Raw genomic sequence first — 20,451 nt, forward strand, 5'->3', positions numbered from 1 at the left:
CTGTTTCAGTTGATTTTCTAGTATCTGCGGTCAAACGTTGACATCCGAGACGTCCTTTTTAGATGTACGCGATCTAAAAATTTATAGTTTATTGCAAAGAGATCTGCGGTTTTGAGGATATGCGTAACCGAGAATCCATGGGATCAAAAATCAATATAGATCTTTCTAAAGATATATGAGAGGTTTTATAAACATTCTTTCTACATATCTCAAGAACAGGATAAATTTATCTATATACGAAAGGACTCTCCATCCCGAAAACAGACGAGAATTTCACGGTGTCTCGTGGACGTCCCGCGACGGAACCGCGAATACCGTAGCAGTTGCACATGGAATACCGTGAAACCGGAGAGAGCCTCGAAAACCTCGAATATGCTGTCCATCCTTCAAGAATATGGACGACGTCCTCTATTCTTCTGGAGGATACTGAATAATGGAGGAGCGAACGCAAAGAAAGAGAAAACGCGGGGAATGGGGAAACGGAGGGGGAACGACATCTCACGAGTTCTCGAGGCGAGTTTCGACGGCGGGGTCCGAAAACGCCGGCCTGGAGAACGTTAGTAGATGCTAATGCGGCCCTAAGCAAACGGGCATTTTTCTTTTCTCTACCTGAAGTCGCGCGTTCATTGCAGGTGGATGAAACCTCACAGTGTGTATGTACGAGCGACCATCATTTCAACTGTCCTCCCCTTCCTCCCGTAAAGTCTATCGCATGTGTGTGTAATATGTACGCTGTGCTTACATATGCGTGTATGCGTGCTTGTGCGTGTGTATGCACACGACGTGTGTTTATTCGGTGCCTGCCCGTCCGGCCACCCGCTCACCGTCAACAACGAACGCGGCACGTACGGTCGTTGTGTCGGCGCGACGGCGATTATACAGGGTGTCTCGAACGCGAACTCGAGACTTCCCCGAAACGAAGCGCGGCTAACGTTCGCTCTGAAAGAGCGAACTGGATGAGAGAGAAACGATGAAGAAGGACGATTGGTTACCCTCGTCTTGGAGCGGTTGAAGGATGACTCCGGTGAAGTCGGACTTTGGCAAACACCCGTCGCCCGAGGCGCGTTTAATTCGATTTCAAGTGGACATTCGAAAATTCGGAAGACTCCGATTTAATGGAATGTTAACTCGAGATTTCGTCCCGACTTGTAGTTAAAGTTAAATATTGGCGAGAGAAAAAATATAGCGTTCGAGAATAGTCTTTTTCAAAGACAGATCTAATCGTAATAGATGGATAGAGAATAAGAAGACGATCGCTTTTGATTTCTCTGAATTAACAATTCCTTTAATGTCACTTAATATCAATTGCAATTTAATGTTTCTTCTTTTTGAAAACACCTTTCAACCAACATCGTGCAAATAAGAGCCTTACAATACCGATACAAGGTTTTTCGCCGTGCTTTTAAAACACCTGCTACACTGCAAAAAAAAAAAACATGACAGAATTACATTGCACAATAAGTCAATCGAAACGTTATGACATTATTTATCGTGTAATTTTACACTTATTGTTTACGTGTAATTTTATGTACTTCTTTTTGCGTAGTGTACATTAAAGTTAATTCTTTTCATAAATATGAAGGGTAATATATCAAAAAAAGGAGGAAACATCGATTTATTACGGCTGTCTCTCGCTTTTGGGACACCCCATACATGCGCATGGGGAGACAGATGTACCCTATGCCGACTATGCGCGCTATAGACCCACCCGCATGCACTTTTAACGATCGAGATGATAAGTCGCATGGAACAGAGTGAGAGAGAAAGAGAGAGGGAGAGAGAGAGAAGAGAGCGGGCGCGGGTTTTCTCTGCGGATTAAAGTGGCTCCACACCGAGAAGGCGAAGAACCCGGATACCCCCCGGATCATAATCCCATATAACCGCCCTCGTCACGACGAAGAAGCCCAAGTCCACCATTTAGATCGTCGTCGTCGGCATCCTCGTCTGCAAATTGTCGTGACGAAGAGAGCGAGCGGTTGGGAACCGTATAGTTTTGGATGCTACGCATCTGTCCATGTGTATAAAACTGTCCGAACTGTGTCGTTCAACGCGTAGTATATTCAGCAGGATGTGTTAAAAAAAAGGGACTGCTTGTAAAAACGATTCTGCTAAACGACGTATATCGCAGTCGGCGGCGTTTGTCTGCTTACATCATAGCCCATGCTGAGAAAGAAAGGAAGGAAGGAGGAAGGGGAGGGGAGGAAATTACTCGAGATTATCGACTATGCGCGAAAAGATTTTATATCCCCCAGATCTTTATCGTTCTTCCGAAAATTTAACACTCGAGGGACTGTTTATATTTTCGCAGCATATTTTTCGTTTTATTATTCTATTATTTAGATTCGCATGAAATTTCGCGTAATTTAATTGCGCGTATAAAAACGTCGACAAGAACGACACGAAACTGTGCAATAGTGACGATAATCGCTTTGTTTCCGATATTGATCGAGCTTCCTTCGATACATCCGGAAAAGTAATATCGTATAGAGAACGACAATTATAAATTGTCAGTTATTAAACGATCGGTTTTCTTAAACAGTTTGAGAGGGGGGGGGAGAGGGGAGAGAGAAGAAGAGCAGAGCACAACCAGTATAGGCGTTATTACGAACGTCGTCTATATCGATTATCTGTCGTCTACGTAAATTATGCGTAAAGTGATAGTTCATGCACAATCTATACATGAAAAATATAAATATTGGCCATATACTCGATATAGACGACCCGCATAACTTTGCATTTGATATCAAACAATCGCTCGACGTACAGTCGTCTTCTCCGCGATACTATAATGAGCCGTGAATGCGCGTTCATGATGATGTAGATGTTGATGTCGAATATAATTGTCTAAAAAAAAAAAAAAATTACCATCTCGTTGGCCTTCGGTGTAGAGTCTCAGAGAACCGCGTTCCGATTTTGCCCTCGCCCTTATCATCGAATTTTATCAATTTTCATCGAGCACCTGATAATGGATAACAGAAGAAGGGGAGAAGATCGGAGAGCAGTTCTGAGACTGTTTGCGAGAATCTATTACGCGCTCGCCTCGACTCATAATAGTACAATCATGATTACTATTGATATTGTTGCAGGTTGTTTACGCGTAGAGACCCAACATACCGCGTAATCGCACTTGACCATCGTCTAACTTTGGGGCAGGAGAGCGTGATAGCTCGGCGTCTCATAGAAGCCGGCGGCGGTTTGAAGGGCGTGCAGGGAGCTCGCGTGATGCCTGTGTATCGTGCTAGCGTAAACGCTAGAGACGCCGGCGGCGGCAGCGACGCCGTTGGAAGCACCGAATATGGACGATGAGGAGGAGATAGAGGAGGATGAAGAGGAGGCCTGTTGACCGATATGCGAGGCCGCCCGCGATAGCAACGTCGCTGACGGCCGCCTGTAAGGATGATGGACAACCGCCGATGTACCGACGCGATGATGGCTCGAGCTCGAGCTCGCCGCCGCGATATTGCTGTAAGCTTGCTGATAAGACTGTCGTAGGATACCCGAAATCGACGCGGACGTCGGGGAGGTGACCGCCGATGAAGAAGAGGAACTTCGGTCGCTTTGGTGAGATTGATGATGAAGCTGATGAGTCGCGGTGGTGCAATGTTGCTGCTGCTGTTGCTGCTGCTGCTGGCGGTGTTGATGATTGTGGGCGCGCATGGCGCGGAAGTAATGTTGATAAATACCTGATATGACTGCCTTCTCATCGGCGGAGATGAGGTCGGCTGTACCGGAAGCCGTTGGTGTTACGGGCCGTTGTTGCGGTTGCTGCTGGCTGTGATGCTGCTGCTGCTGATGATGATGAGCGTGCGTGTGATTCCGATGATGATGATGATGAAGATGATTCGGCTGTTGCTGCTGCGGATGATGCCGCCGCTGAGATTGTTGTTGCTGCTGCTGCTGAGATAACGTAGCCGCGACGTTGAGCGCCGCGCGATACGAAGCCGCCATGGTGACAGCGGACATCTGGCTATGGCTCGTAGATATTAGACCGCTGCCAGAGTCCGCGGCGGCTACCACTGCCGCGGCAACCGAGGACGACGCGATAGACGTTGTCGGTGACACGACTGAGGTAGGCACGACGTTGGTAGATACGACGTTGTTGTTGGACGGTGGGATGACCGTCGTTGTCGTCGAGGAAGAGGCAGCGGCGATCGCGATCGCCGCGGTAGCGACTGTAACGGCGGCGACGCCGCTGGAAGCGGCGGTCGCGGATGCCGTCGCCGTTCCGCTTCTACGACCGCTTCTGCGGGAGGCAGACATAGGCGCCGTCGTTGGTGCCGCTGGTGGCGGCAGATTATTGACGAAGGGGCTCCTCCTCTCGCGCTCGGCGCGTCGATAGTAGCACGGATGGATCATTAGGAGGGGTTCGCCGCCACCGGGCGGCGGTTTCGCCTGACTCGGCAGCTCGTACTCGACGCTACAATCCACGTGGAGCGGCTGCGAGTAGTCCTTGTACTCCTGCACCTTGTAATTGTTGATCGCCACGGCGGCAGCCGCGGCGGTCGCGGTAGCAGCGGCGGCTGCGGCCGCAGCTGCCGTAGCTGCAGCGCTCGTCGTCACCGGATTGACGACGTTTACCGTAGTTGAGGACGAGTTGCCGGAGGAAGCAGCGGCAGCGGCAGCGACGACGGTGACATCGTCGAGACCGGTAGACGCCGCCGGCAGCACTGTCTGACCGGTCACCCCGCCGATGGACGATGCGACGGCACCGCTGCCGTGATGATGGTGATGATGATGATGATGGTGATGATGATGATGGTGGTGCCCATGTCCGTGGTGTACGGCGGCACCTACCACTACTTCCTTCTCGTAGCAGGCGGCGGCCATGTTGTCGGATGCCTCCTCCTTCTCCTACTATCCCGGCTTCCGCCGTCCCTTCTTGCACGCCCGACGCTGACGACCCACGATGACCCACGGTGTCGAACGCTAGGCCTTCATGACGCGGAACTTTTGCGATGATTTTCGCCAGCGACGACGAGGTTCGCAGTTGCCCGTCGTCTTGGTCAATATTTCGATATTGCTCCGTCGTCTAAGCGCCTCCTGAGCAGGGAGCTCGATTCAAGTACGCGACTATCTTGTCGTGCTCGAGAAATTTTTCTTTGCCGATGAGAGCGTAACGCTTACTATCAATGATGATGACGACGACGTTGATGAGGATAGACTTGTCAGTGGTCAGTGACGACTATGACGGTATTCCCCGATTAAATTCATGCACTCACGAACGAGCCAGAGAATAAGATTACAGCTCATAGCCTTAGCCAAGGGTTGGACCAAGAGGATATATCCAACACCAAGGTAAAGCTTCCAAGAGAAGTCCAACGCGCAAGCAAAGAGATTTTATCGCATATTTCACTCTCTTATTTCGAACAAAAAGCTCGTTTTAGCGTGCCAATTACATACGACGCCTCGATTAATCCCTGGCGTTTAATGCTCGCTTCATCCAGGACGATCCTCTTTCTTGTCACCGCTCGCTGTCAGGACCACCCATCGTCCTGCAACCCTCTTCCTCGCTTCCCTTACTCCCTTTCCTTCCGTCTTCCTCTTTCTTTCCTCGTCCTTTCTCCAATCGCGGATGCCTCTCACGCGTGCTTCACTTCACCGTCACGAGCTGCTCGAAGGCTCGGGTCGCGCAACCCGATCGCCGTCGACGCCTATCGCCACCCCGCTCGCGAAATCAGTCCCACCGCGTGTCAACTTCTCGTCGGAGATCTCCGTAAAATCGCGTGGCGTAACCGTGGGAAACGTCAGTGTGTGTAATAGCGATAGCGTATCGTCGGGATGGTGTATCGTCGGACCCGAGCCGACGTTCGACTGACTGGGCGTAGTAGCGTGCGGTTCGCTTGGCCGCGTATGCCTGTGTCGCGTGTATGTATTCGTATGCGCCGTCGTATAAATGCGGCGCGGCGTCTATATCGTTCGACGCGGTCTCGTTCCGCCTCCTCGAAAATCGTCTCTCTGCCTTTTTCCTTTTTCACCCCTCCCCCTCTTGTCTCTTACGGGACGTTACGCCTTACAACGTGCCTTACGCGTACACGAAAAACTCACCGGTGCCACCCCCGCGCGTGTATATATGTACGATTCGTCTCGTTCATACGGACGTGAGGGCACGTCCCACGGCGACGTATATATGCGTATGTATGTGTACGTGCTGCACGCGCGCGCGCGCGCGAGAATGTGACGTTTGCCTGTGTTTGTGTACGGAGAGCAACGCAAGCAGATGCTCGTCGCGCACAGACAGCCGAGCTGCGACTGAGAGCCGAGCTCCTAGGGAACCCTCGACGGGCTCCCCTCCCGATGGCTGAATTGCATTCGCCGGCAACTTCGTGCGTGGTCGATCGTCGGGCGGACTAATGCCGGGTTTACACGCTCCGGAAATGAAGAGTCCAAATTCCATTTTCACGATTCAAATGACTCTGTCGGGAAATATATTTATTCATTCGCACAAGTGTGCTTTGAAATTGATCTATTTTTTTCTTTTTACTCGAATGTATGTACGTATATTTTGACAGAAAATCCAAATTTACAAGTTTTATCAAGAATAAACAAACATTTAACTCTTTTCGCGACATAATATTTTTTATGTCTATAGTTTTGTTACTAATTTTTTTTATATTTTTTTATAAAACAGAATGTATATCGGAGTAACCACATGTAATCATTTCCGCAGTTTACAAAATTAGAGTTTAAGATTCTTTATCCTTGTTGCATATCGTATTTTATGCATAAAATGAAATAAGATATATGTTGCGAAAAAAAGGAGAGAGAAACTTTGTGAAAATACATTTGAAAAGGATACGGTCTTTTATTTATGTAAAATTTTGTCGAAGCAGGAAATTCTAAATTGTGGTTTTTAATTTTTTGGATATTTGTGTGGTAGCACTGCGCCCTGACAGACACGTGAAGACATAAAGAAAAAGGCAAGTGAATTAGACGCCGCCGTGCAAGCGTATCGCGCGTAAGTACCGCGTTTTTTACAATATATATATATATATATTTGATTCAAGATCGATATGAGTGACAGGCCAACGCATCCGTGTAAGATGTATTACTTAGATATTTCTATGTTAGTATACATTTATTATATAATATAGACTATGGGCGACTATGGTTATCTAGTGAGACATAACCTATATATACGTGCGATTATATTTTATCATTTTACGAGTGCTATAGTGATTGTCTGTTCCGTGAATGATGCAACTTTACATTATATGAAAAAGAATTCTCTCTCTGTACGTTGCTTTTCCAAAAAAGTATTATAGTTGCGAGTTGTGATAATTGTCATTCACAAAGTGGATCGTAAATTTCCATCGAACTCTTTGATTCATTCTCAGGAATGTTCAATATTCTTTTTGTTTATGCATTTTCTCCTATTTACACTTCTATTAATTTTGAAAAAAAAAATTTCAGAAATTATAATGTAATTTTAAATTAACCTTAACCTTACAAATCTCTCTACCAAGAATGACTTCTGAAAAATCTTAAATCATGAAAAATTAACTTTGAAAAGAATTAAAATTATTTTTTGTTTATTGACAAGAATAGAAATCATCAAATATTTTATATATATCATTTCATAATGAAAAAATTGACAATAAAGAAATTATACTTTTATTTACGTACTATGTCAAAATATAAAATACAATAAACTGTAATGGTTTATAACTGTATTTATTGCTGTTTTTAGAGAACATCCATTCTGTCCTGATCGTGAGATAACTCCCGTATATTTGAAGAAGAACATTCTTGAAGCCGTTCAGCAGTTTTGCGGTGAGGAAGGAGCCAAGAGTCCAATAGACATTTTAAAGTTTAACCCTGCAAAGCGCAGATTTATTTTGCGTTGTCCATTTAACGCTTATACGAAGCTACGAGCCTCCCTGACTTTAGCCACGAAATACGAGAACGAGACGTGTGTATACACAATACATCGAGCGTCACGGAATTTATTGTCTTTCACTGCCGACAGTAGGACGTATAACCACGGAGAAGTAGTCCCATCTGGATATTAATCATGCCGTTAATTCGCCAAGAGGGCAAAGACACAATTATTTTCGCGTCCAAGGAAGACCACGCAGTACCCAGCAAGGTTGAATTGCCAGACCCGGAGCCTAGTCCTGGTCTGCTACTGCCTAACGGTGAGATTAACTGGAATTGTCCGTGTCTAGGTGGTATGGCGACTGGGCCGTGCGGTTTAGAGTTCCGCGAGGCTTTCTCCTGCTTCCATTACTCAACTGCGGATCCGAAGGGCTCCGACTGTCGTAAGGTATTCGAAACAATGCAGGACTGCATGTTGCAGTATCCGGCGCTGTATGAAAGCAAAGGCGCGTCGACAGACGACTTAGATGACGAGACAAGAGTGGCCGAAGAAGCAGATAAGAAGTTGTCTGCTTCCAATGAGGAGAAGAAGAAAGCAATGGTCGCTAGTAAGGACGAAATATTGAAGACGACAACCGAAAAGAAAGTGAACACTTCGAGTACAAAGCAGGAAGTGGAGCGAACCAAGACTAAATGAACATATGTTTTATATATTTTGCTGTTTCAAGATGTATGCTATGGCGTCTTCTTTCACTTTTAATGATCTATTTCATTGAAAAGGCACAATATCATGTTATATTGTGGTGTTGGTAGTACTTGCAAAACGCGTTTTTGTAACGCATAGATAAAACTTGATAGATGAAACTTAAAACGTGAAAGATCTCTTTAACCTGAACAAAAGTGATGTACAAAACGAATAAGTAGAAAAGATAAGCAACGTACATCAATTATTTCTGATATTTCAATATTATCAGATCAAAGTCTAGAGAGGTTGAATTTAAAAACGTGTCGCATAGAGTGATTAGTAGATTCATGGTAAGTTTGAATACAATTGTGCAGTCAAGTTGTTCATAGATTTCATGTTCGTTTATTATTAAAACGATCTCTATTAATTCTGTCGCCTATTTTCTTCCTTGCGACTTTTTAAGGCCTACTGTACTTGTTCTTTATGCATTCAGTCCTTTGATTTATAATAGCAATGAATAATTAATCTTTGGTAAGTGTTTATATTTTTATGAAAAATGTTGCCAGGAATAAGTCATATATAAAAAATCGCCAGATCTCTAAGCACCACATGTTTAAATCATAACAAGAATTGCAATATTATTAATCAAAAGTAATTATATTTATAAAATAAAGAAATAGTACACTCAATATGTGTACACAGCAAAATTATAAAATTAATAAAGAATGTATATGTATTATAAAATTATTAATATTGATTAATTAAAAGGCATAAATTATAAATAATTTTTTATAATTATACATTTATATATCTATATAGATAGCTTTATTATTGATAATACATTCTCTCTCTAAAAATTTATCCATAACGATATACAATGCAGCTATAGAAAATTGCAGCTTGAAAATCTGCATTTTCCGCAAAAAATTCATCATCTTTTGATTAACTAAGCGATTTTACATTCTACCGTAAACTGACATGCCGATAGGTCAATTTATTAATAGATTTAACAATCATGCGTCAAGAAGATGGGTTATCTATTCGTATTAGAGGATTACAAATTTCCACACTATATTTTTTTTGTTCTCGAATGCGTGCTTCAGTTTAAATGTATAAAAGAAAATATGTAGAGAAAATTATATAGAAATAGAAAACAAACTGAGCGTTCGTACTCTCTTTTTCATTCGAACTTGCGCGCGTTCCTTGATTTGCTCGATAGTTTCCCAAATACGTCGTTAGATGGTGTAGCTCTACTCGCGGACGCCGCGTGACGTCAAATCGTGCTCCTCTCCCACCTCTCCATACTTTATTCTCCGCGCGACCGTATGTAGTACGCTATCTCAATCCAGCGTCGTGGAGATCATTAGTGTATCGTATAATAATAGTGCCATCGCGTTTGTCAGTAGCTATACGCTGTAACATTAACGGTACCGCAACGACACACACCCACACGGCACCATGAATACATTGGAATCTGTGCGATTGTCGGAACGCGACGTCGTCCGTTTTTCGATTCGCGGTGCAACGCATTGAATAGTGAGTGATACGCGCGCATCGATCCCGATACCGACGCCGAGATAGACAAACAGAAAGAGAAAGAGAGAGAGAGAGAGAGAAAGAGTGATCCACGGAGGGCAGAGTGCAGTGAGAACGAACGAGTTTTACGTCGATCGATAAAAGAAAAAAAAGAGCCGGAGCTCTCTTTCGCGAGAAACGCGCACACCGGATACGTTCCTTGGCAGTGACCGAGAGTGTCCCGGTTTTGTGCGCTGGTGGCTTACGTCCCTTCGTCGTTCTCTCGTCGTGGCTCATCATGGAAACCTATAGGAAGGAGAAGAAGCACAAGGAGAAGAGGAGGTGAGTCTATTTTTGGATCGCGATCGTATGGATTCCGGCGCGAATCCTCGGTCACGATGGTGTTGTTCCAGCATTTGATGACCGTCGATATAATAATATCTCATAAAAATTGGCGAAGCACGGGACAGAAAGAGAGAGAGAGAAAGAGAGAATGACGGGCGTGTTTGACGCAATCGCTCCGCTTATTTGATGTCGGACCATCGCGCTGTCTCTTTCTCTTTTCTTCTTTTTCTTTATCTCGCTCGCACTTCCTCGCGGCTGTTATCGCCGTCTCTCTCTCGCGCCACGTGATCCTCATCATATGTCCTCGTCGCTCTCGCGAGTACTTTAATCAAACCTCCCGCTTTCTCGTTTTCTCTCTGTTTTAATCTTTTCTTCTTTCTTTGTTTTAAAATTCTTTTAAACAGAGAGAGGACATCCTAAGTAAGTGTGTCAATAAGATACTCCATCATTTTATTTTTCTACTATTTTATCTTCAATTTGTATTACTTTTTCACACTTTTGTTCGCTCTTAAGTTATTTATGATGCAATCGCTATAGTTTTTTTATTCTTCGTGGAATTATTGTGATTTATGAATAACTTAATTGGCTAAAATTTGGCTTCTTTTACTTTTGAGTTTACTTATAGATATGTATATGTATTATATTTGCCCGTTTATAATTTATTTACATTTATAACTATTTTTACTATGTTCTTTTTCTGTTATTTTATTTGTTTCAAAGTTGAGAGAGAGAGAGAGAGAACAGAGGGACAGAGGAGAGGAGGAGCAAGAGGGACAGGGAAAATAATGTCTAATTTATTCCTTTATAAATATCAATTAATGGAAACTGTAAAAATATAATCATATACATGTTTATAATACCATCAAGAGCGCTCTCTCTCTCTCTCTCTCTCTCTCTCTCTCTCTCTCTGTCTTCCTTTTTTTTCACATAACTTTCTATGTTGGTATGCGAACGCTTTTTATGCCACATAAGAGTTTTAACCCACAAATGCAGACCAATGTTTTTCAAACGTTTATATATATAATATTATCTATAGAATTGTTATCATTTTTTTTTTTTATGGACAATACGGCTTCGATTTCTCTTTTTCTTGTTCGCATATGATTACATCAGATATGCACGCGATTGCGTCGTATTTATTATGGCCGTGTTCCAAAACTCACTGCTAATACTGGAAATCTATATAATTCACGTTATGTATATTATACATTTCCAGTATTGACATTGATAGTGAATTTTTCGAAATACGGCCTCTATATGTGTCATTGCTGTGCGCAATTCCGTCAATTAATTAATATTTTAATATTTTATTATTCGCTATTTTATTACGTAATGTAGAAACACATAAATTGTTTCGGCATATCCCGCATGTATTCTAAATTTATTTGCTAAATGCAGGAGCATCATTTATTTCGTTAATAGTCGGATCTGTTCACGTACTTAATTGTTATCAAAGAATAAATAGCGGAACAGCATGCCGCTTTTATACGATTTCGATCAAATCAAATATTTTCTAAGTAGAAAGATAAAAACTTCTTGTCATTTTCTTCTATGATTCAGAAATAATTTGTCGATTTCGTTAATCCCTTTAATGTATTATAAAGTGAAGGCACAGACAGTTACTTTATTTTAAGAAGAAATATATAAATATTTGGATAACATTTCGATCGTGCGTTCGAAACTGCAATACCGAAATGTTCTGATATTTACATTTTTACTTGTACGATTTACATTATTTATTTTTTTAGCGGAAAGATAAAAATATTTCTTTCTGGTAATAATATATGCTTTGTAGAATTCTATAGACTATTTACGATAAATTCAGTCGTGTCATTTTTATCATTATTACTATAAAAAATCCGCCTGACAACTCGACAAAACACAGCTCGTAAACGTTCTCGAGGAGAAGTTAACTTTTTTATAGCGCGAATAACTGCGTCCATGACTGCGCTAATTTTCGTATAATTAAGCCTAGAGTGATCTAACACTTACTCGTAACTCGTATCTACACTGGATCTATTTTGTAAGAATGTGTAGAATGGAAAATTTTTGCGATTGTATCAACAGTTTAAAATTCTAATGCCGATTCATATCTTTTTTAAAATATATGTATATATTAAGATATTATAAAACAAGCGTTACACACAAATGTCATGCATTTTCTTACGTTATATATTAATTAATTATAATATAAAATATACTCTTAAAAATAAAATAAACTTCAAAATTAAAACGACAAATGTCTTTGGCGATGCAAAAGTCTGATTATACATTATATGCTGATGTGTGACACAAATAATCCATTACATTTAATCTACATAATTTATCTATAAGCTAACGATCGTTCAGAATAAACATGTTACCTTTTTTAAGATTATTACCTTTGCCGTTAACTTTTTTAAGAGTGGACTCCGTACATCTTATTGTGTAGATAATCATTGTGTCAATAACAATCAATTCAATAAAGTTAAATTGATCGTCCAATTGGATCATTAATTCTGAGTAATTTTTTTAAAGTCAGAATAAATTCATCGAGAACATCTCGGATCATCAGTTTATCATATGATTTTGCCATCGTATTATCATATACTATATAAAAACACTTGTTTTATAAGATATTGGGTGATTTAGGAACATTTGTAGAAAAATACAGTCTCTCGAGAAAGTTTTTATCGCGTGAAGAATTGCCCTCATGAGCCGCAAGCGTTTCTCGCACGACACGCGCGAAAATAAGTATTCTGCTCGGAAATTATGAGGAAATAATGAGCTGGATCACATGATAACCATCAGTAAACTGTAACGGTCGATGCAAGATCAGCAAAAATCGTCATGTTCGCATGCATTGACAGAGCGTTTTAAGCGGTAGAATATATCTCGAGATTTACGTGTAAGCTTATCGCGGATGAATTCCCGAAAATATAATAATAGCGATGCTGGGTGATCATCATTTGACCTATTCACACGGACTTTTCGTCACGTAGCTCAAATTAGATAAAAAACAAATTAATCTTTTATTATTGCAGCATTTAATTTTTTATATAGTCAAAAAAGAAAGAGAAAGTTATTTTTTTTTTTGCATGTGTCGCTTATGAAACCTTGGTTTACGTTTTGGACTTTCTCTCGCCTATGCAAGGTGCGCAAATATATATTTTGTGACACCGCATATAGAATACGTTTATAATTTTATAGTATAAATTGAGACAGTAAAGATTCCATTTTTCTTAGAATTTAAATTTGACTTTTACATTTAAAGTGATGTTTAATTAAGTTGTCTGGTATTGGAGAGTAAAAAATTCGATTATTTAAATCTAAATGTAGTTTAAATAGCTATATATAATTGTGAATTTCATAATAAATCTTTTAATTTGTCGAGTTCAGTTTGAAATCCATATAAAGTAATAATATAACATAAATATATTATTAAACTCTCAATTATATTGGCAAAAAAAATTCATTTCTTAGCCAATGAGAGAATTTTTTCATTGTTGCTTTTAATGGAAATTTACATAATATAATAAAATAAATTTGCTTAAAGGATTAATCGTGAGAAAAATTAATATTAAAACCGTAATTCACGCGTTTTCCATTAATCCAGTACAATGTAAAGTATTTATGCCAACAAAAAAACTACAATACGTCGAGTGATCGACAATGAACGGATAGATGGGAGAGGGACTATTACTATATGTCAATTAAAGCGTCTACTGTGGCAGTTATTTCTTTGTATAAATGATAAGCGAGGGGAAGCGAGCTCTCTTCGCTCCGGGCTAGATATTTCGCTGGCGCATATGTATATGTGTCTATAGGGCGTTCCACTTTTATCAGCATTATTTGTCAAAGATAGATTTTCTCGAGGTTGACCTTTCCTCGACGAAAACGGGAAGATAGTCATGCTTTTCGAGTAATTAGCGAGAGAAGATAAAGAGAGACTTTTTAATCTTGTTGATCACTGCAATTAATCTTAAGTGGAGTTTATATACTATACTTCAGCGGGATTTCAATTTTTTGTTTATTTTCGCAGAGATATAAACAATTTTTTATTATTGCGAAAAGTGGCATATATGATAGAATTTCTCTACATATTGTCGCTAATGAAAAAGTGATTTTCTAAATTCATCAACTTTATTTAAAGTATGATCCGCCAAAAGTGAAACACTCTATATATACACTGTCACGATTACATAGCGTGCATTCATGACAGACAGCGGCCTTCTGGAAAATTTTCTTCTCAGATTAATCATATGTACATACTTTAAAAGTATAAACAACTTACAAAACTTGTTGGATTTAATCTCTAAGTAAATATCTCGATCAAAGTTGAAGAATTAATAATAGTAGTTAGTAAATAATAAAAAACTTGTTACACAAGTTTACTTTATGAAAGTATCTCTATAAAAAATATAGCTAATTTAGCAGATCTTTTACGAATTTTACGCGTTTTAGCTAAAATAAAAAATGAAAAATTTCAAGAAAAAAAATTTAATATATAATTTTTTTTCTATTTATTTATCCGCCGGGCATTTTTTTATTTATTTGTCATTTCAACTGTAAGCATTTTATCATTTTGTGCATGTTAATCATTGCCAGTTAATCAAAATAAACAAAATAAAGGAATGAATAATACAAATGTGTATTAGAGTTTTTGTCAATTATTTTGTCAGTTTGTTTTTTCGATAAATAGAATTCATTATTTTTTTGTCGGGAACTCATTAGATCTAATGTTAATAGATAGTATTTTTTTTTAGTCAAAAATAAAAATAGATAAAAAATAATGTGCGCCGTGCTATTGAATTCGGATGAAAGATAATCGTGGTTTGGAAAAACCGTTATGCCGTCACTCTATTGAAGCCCAGAGAAACCACATTGCTTTCTGTCCAAACGAGTTTCGTATCTTCTTAAACGAAATGGCAGTTTCGGTCCCTTCTTTTCAAATTGTATTTCACAAAGTATTATGTTGTTATCAATGTCATATCCAAACATATTAGTTATTTCTTATCCATGAAAATCTTATTAAATAAATTGAAATATTTATATATTAAAAACTTAAAAATGCTATGAAATATCTGTTACGTGGGCAAATCAAATATAAATCTGATTTTTTTGAAAACATTTTATTCGAGTAAAATATTTTTAGCGCACACTTAGTCATTTTTTTATATAGTTTTTATTAAAATTGAAGCATTTTTGCCACCAGATTGACAGTTTTTTTATTCTCATGTCATAAAAAGTATTGACATATCTAAAGCTAATTGCGCACGGAAGACATTGTGCGTTATCGATTTTAGAAACGTTTCTTTTTATGACACGAAATATAAAAAAATGACTTGGGTGTGCATTAAAAATATTTTGATCGAATAAAATATTTTAGAAAAAGTCCGGTTTATATTTGACTTGCTCACAAGTATATAATTCAGTCGATCGCGACGATCGTTTTACGGAATAATTTTTATCCCGGTAGCATTTATATTCCGTAATCGCATCATGTGAAGTTTACGCGAGCGATTTAAAGACATGCATTACTCATGATTGCTTCCATCGTCGCAGGTCATACGAATAACTTGCTCCCCGGCGAAAAGAGGCTAGACATTTAAACGATTACGACCTCGTGATCTGTTACATCGTACAATGGTTTCTTTTGTTCTTGTCTCCAGCCGTGATACTCGTCATGGATCGCGTTATCTTCCGTGATAGGAACGCTTGCGATTACGGCCGATCGCCAGGCATTCAAATTACCGGAAAGTCATTGCACACATAATCACGCATTGAGTGGCCTATATATTTTACTAGGCTTATATAAAAGATAAAATGAAATAAAAAAATTCTCTTAACGTTATAATTTATTTGTGTCAAAAATATTATTTTTTTATTTGAAATTTATGGAATTTTTTTCAATTTGTATTAGTAACTGTAATTAGAATATATATAAAATAATTTGAATATAAAAAAAATCTATCAAAATGTTGTAATTGTATGGTTTTAATTTTTTTGTAATTTGCTATTTTTCTAAAAATAATTGTGGACTGTAGTCAGCGCGCATGCGCGGATAAATTATTTATACCAAGCTATTTATTTATGCAGTTTTAATCGCAACAATAAGGAAGTGCTTGCTGTATAATGTATGCAAATGTATGTTAATTGCTGTTTTTTTTGTTGCTTCTTTTTCTTGGGGAATAATACATTACTATCGTTTTACTGTAAACTTGATTACCTTTATTCCGTTTCTGTAATTGTTTTTTTAAGAATTTTTCATGATAAAATGAAAATAACAAAATATTCTTTGTTATTTTATGTTGTAAAAATATCAATCGTTGATACATATTTAAGCAATCATAATTATTATACATTACTACTTATTTTGTATGACAAAAACAAATATTGCTTTTTAATCTTAGATAACATAAACATTTATAATCTTCATTTCGACAACAAATTTGTCTATATATATTTATATAATACATAATTATTTTAAAATCTTCATAAAAAATTTGTCCTTTCTGATCTGATATGATATCATATATGTATCGATATTTCAAATATATTAGAGAGTTGTACGTAGATAAGATAATCGAATTGTGTGAAAGAAAAAAATAAATACAACTTTTATTTTTCTTTATATATTCAACTTGTGACAATTAAACTAGCGCTTGATCTTTTTACATAAAAAAGTTATAAAAATCGAAATCAACAATATCAGAAATTGATATGTTTAAATAAGAAAATTGTATGTCCAAAACTTTTAAAACTCATGCCCAACAATTTTATTGTGCCGCTCGTTCCGTCGATGATAGAGTATCGTTATCGACGTCGTGCTAGATAACGATCAAGTTAAACGTCCAGAAGAAACAGCTTCGCGTTACTACCGGTCTTTAGTATCGCGCGAGCCGCGCAGGTGGATGAAAAGTCGGATTGAAGAGAGCTTGCGAGAAAGTGGGGATGACGATCGTGCTCTCTGATTTGAGCATGAATCGGTAAACCAAATCAATGACATGCGATTGACCTCGCTGATAATTTAATTTCGGATTTAGCTTTGTTAAGATGAAGAGGAAAAGAAGATTAATCGAAAAATATAATAAAAAGGCAAAATAAAGCGAGATAAGAGATAGGAAAAAATTGTTTCTGTGATTTGTTTCGGAGAAATTGGAGACGGTTCGGAAAAATAGAAAGAGTAGGACAAACGCGAAAAGTGAAGGAAGTAAATAATAATTTTCTTTTATCACAAAACCGAAAGGATCAAATACGAAGAGGATATATTTTGAATGTCACAGAAGGAAGCACGGAGAAAGGAGGAGACAAATAGAAGTAATAAACAGAATCGAAGGGGTGAGTTTTGTTTTACCGTCAAGTCAATTGGAATTGTATTTTTTTCCTCTTCCTTCTCCCGTCTCCGCTATTATCATCGTCAAATTCCGAACAGTACATCGATCACGTGGACCACACATGATTAAGATAAGCTCTTGACAAAAAAATGAGAAAGAAGAGTCTGAAAAGTGAGAGAGAAAGAGAAAAACGGTAAAATTTCATAATAGATAGAAATTAGCTGAGAGCGATATCAGAATACTAAAAATTCACTATCATATGATGTAATAGGGGACTAATTAGTGAATGATAAAGGTAATCTTTTAGCGGAAAAATTTTCTTGTCGGAGAAACGAAGAAAAGTGTACAAGTTGAAGAGAAACTATAAGAGGAAGACTGAGAAAAAAAAATCAGAAATAATTAAACAAGTAAATCTCAAAATGTTTTGTTCAAAAAACGGAAAAACAAAAAAGAAGTAGCAAACATAGATTTAAAACAATTGAAAGAAAAATTAGCAGAATTAAAGTATAGCTTTTGATGATTGTATCATACATAAACTAATCACGAACGAGACAAGTTTTCAACAAAGAAAAGACCAATAGATAAAGGGAAGAAAAAAAACAAGACGAAATTTAACGGAAATTGATAAAGATAAATAAAATTAATTTTAAAGGTAGCAAAAAGGTAAAGAGATAGAGAAAAGTGGATAATTTAAAAAAATGAGAAATAACTGCGATCCAGATTTAAATAATTAGATCGAGAAGATTTCGATGAATCGAGAGCGAATAGAGTAATTCCAAGAAGGATGAAGGAATGAGAAAAAGAACGAGGAAAAGAAAGAAGAAAAGAAAAAGAAACGTTTCTAGAAGCAAAGTTACGAGCTAGATTTTAATAATTAAAAGTGACATTAGCTAAAATCAAACAGGAGCAATGAACACACGTTTGTATTATTTAGCAGCAAAAGAAGAAGAAGAAGGGGGCGGAGGAGGAGAAGCGGGACAAAAGGGAAGAGGCATCATTCGCGGCAACGATCTGTGCAATCCTGGCTGGATCGACACGGTGTCTAGTTGCGACGCTAATTTTGACGAGCGTCACGTGAGAAAACGAGACGAGATCAATTTTCCATCGCACGGATCATCGTCGCCGCCGCCGTCTTATGGTCCAGCAGCTGTGCTCAGCAATATGGATATCTTGCGCGATAATATTGACGCCGCACCCTTCTCCAACGTAACGTCACGCACTGACGATAGACCGCGGGCTTACGATATCGGGACGACATCTTATACGACGACGAGATGTGCCACGTATGCACCGGATGTTAACTGCAACGTGGCTTGCAGTGCTGTACCGACGACAATATGCAATATCGCGTCAACGACATGCAATGTCGCGAGTAGCGATCTGATGGCGACATTGCTCTGCAACGACAATGGTCACATGACTGACTTTCGACAATCGGAGAACACGACTGTCCCGAGGAGTTGCCAATCGGGACCAATTGATGTCGAGGATCTCGCGATGTACTTCGATCCGTGTAAACCATCCTCAACGGCGATTAATCGCACGACCTATTCAAAGAGGCCGAGATACGGCCATAGCACACGGATAGATCAGCCTCGACAGGAGGATGATTGTCGCTATCTAGATTTTTGCAATCTACGCCCTTGCATAGCTCTAGAATCCAGCGATTCGCGATCATGCGATGTAGGCAATACCGGAAATCTGGCATATTGCGATTTTAATGATCCGCGATCTTGCTACCTGGGATCTGGAAACGTTTCGAGATTCGATGATCCACGATTTCGTGATTCGGGATATGTTGATCCATCGCGGTTTTACGATATACCATTCGCGTATAATGCGAGACGCGAAATGGGGCAGAACGATCTGGGACAGAACGATGATCCAAAGTGGTCGAGCGATTGGCTCCGCGACAACTGCCCGGAACTGTTCAATTTTTGCAGCGAGGAACGGTGGTTGCGGTGCCCGGCGAGCGATCGCTGCCCCCTTTATGACACCTCGTACGCTCACGGTGCTTCTGCCGTCCTACCGCCATGCTTATACGAGAATCTGCAAGCCGGTTACAGCGATAATTGGTATTACGACTACGCGGAGGATGAGCAGCTAGCCGAAGATTACTTGTAAGTCGGCCATCATTGTAATGCCTATCGTCTTCATCGTTTTATTTTGCGAGATTAAATGTCAGGGCAGGTTGAATATCACAAGAAATGAACAAGCAGATTTTTTTTGTGCTAATTTAATGTGCTAATCATTTTCTTGAGATATTATTTTGGAGGAGAATCAATTTTTTTATAAATTATTTATTCTATCTAAAATTTCAATGATTTATATGAAATGATTAAGTTTAAGCTTGTTAAATTTCCAATCAATTTCTTTCTTGCATTTATTCAAGTCGCTTTTTTATTATATAATATATATTATATAATAATATTAATATAATATTAACCTTATATTCGGAATTAAAACAAAAAAAAATTAAGCGTATTGTTTTTTCGTAAGAACTCTCCGCGACATTGTTTAATCACGTTGAACGTTTCGTTGGAGTTTAGCTTCGATTAACATCGCCAGCGGTGGGAGGAAGGCGAAGGGGAAGAAACGTGACAAAATTGATTAAAAAAGTCACATCGTTCAAAGGTCGATCCACCGCGCGCGGTGATAACGTCTCGCTTCGCGATAACACCGACGTATTCAGTTCCTCAATCGGGGACCGAAAAGGATGCTTCGTTTGAGTAACCAGGTGGCTGCAATGATATATAGCAAATGCACTTACTAGCA

The 20,451-nt window shown here is 39.1% G+C and overlaps 3 protein-coding genes across 5 annotated transcripts in view; 2 read left to right on the top strand and 1 right to left on the bottom strand.

The window, feature by feature from the left end:
* Window positions 1-2,497: 2,497 nt before the first annotated feature.
* Window positions 2,498-6,659, bottom strand: LOC126848245 (midnolin homolog). Its single transcript, XM_050588996.1, has one exon. It carries the CDS (start codon window positions 4,825-4,827, stop codon window positions 3,139-3,141), a length of 1,689 nt encoding a protein of 562 aa, XP_050444953.1. The 5' UTR covers window positions 4,828-6,659; the 3' UTR covers window positions 2,498-3,138.
* Window positions 6,660-7,881: 1,222 nt separating this feature from the next.
* Window positions 7,882-10,358, top strand: LOC126848268 (mitochondrial intermembrane space import and assembly protein 40). Its single transcript, XM_050589037.1, has one exon. The coding sequence runs from the start codon at window positions 8,012-8,014 to the stop codon at window positions 8,510-8,512; it is 501 nt and encodes a 166-aa protein (XP_050444994.1). The 5' UTR covers window positions 7,882-8,011; the 3' UTR covers window positions 8,513-10,358.
* Window positions 10,215-20,451, top strand: part of LOC126848222 (hypoxia-inducible factor 1-alpha) — a 43,305-nt gene continuing 33,068 nt past the window's right edge. Inside the window, exon 1 of one of the 3 annotated variants that reach the window (XM_050588925.1) lies at window positions 10,215-10,357. In XM_050588925.1, the coding sequence (XP_050444882.1) occupies window positions 10,314-10,357 (44 nt within the window). In that variant the 5' untranslated portion in view covers window positions 10,215-10,313. Of the gene's footprint in view, window positions 10,358-17,259; window positions 19,797-20,451 lie in introns of those variants that run through there. The other 2 variants (XM_050588924.1, XM_050588923.1) reach the window with 2 other exon arrangements.

The sequence above is a fragment of the Cataglyphis hispanica genome, chromosome 3 (assembly GCF_021464435.1).
Source record: "Cataglyphis hispanica isolate Lineage 1 chromosome 3, ULB_Chis1_1.0, whole genome shotgun sequence".
Classification (NCBI taxonomy): domain Eukaryota; kingdom Metazoa; phylum Arthropoda; class Insecta; order Hymenoptera; family Formicidae; genus Cataglyphis; species Cataglyphis hispanica.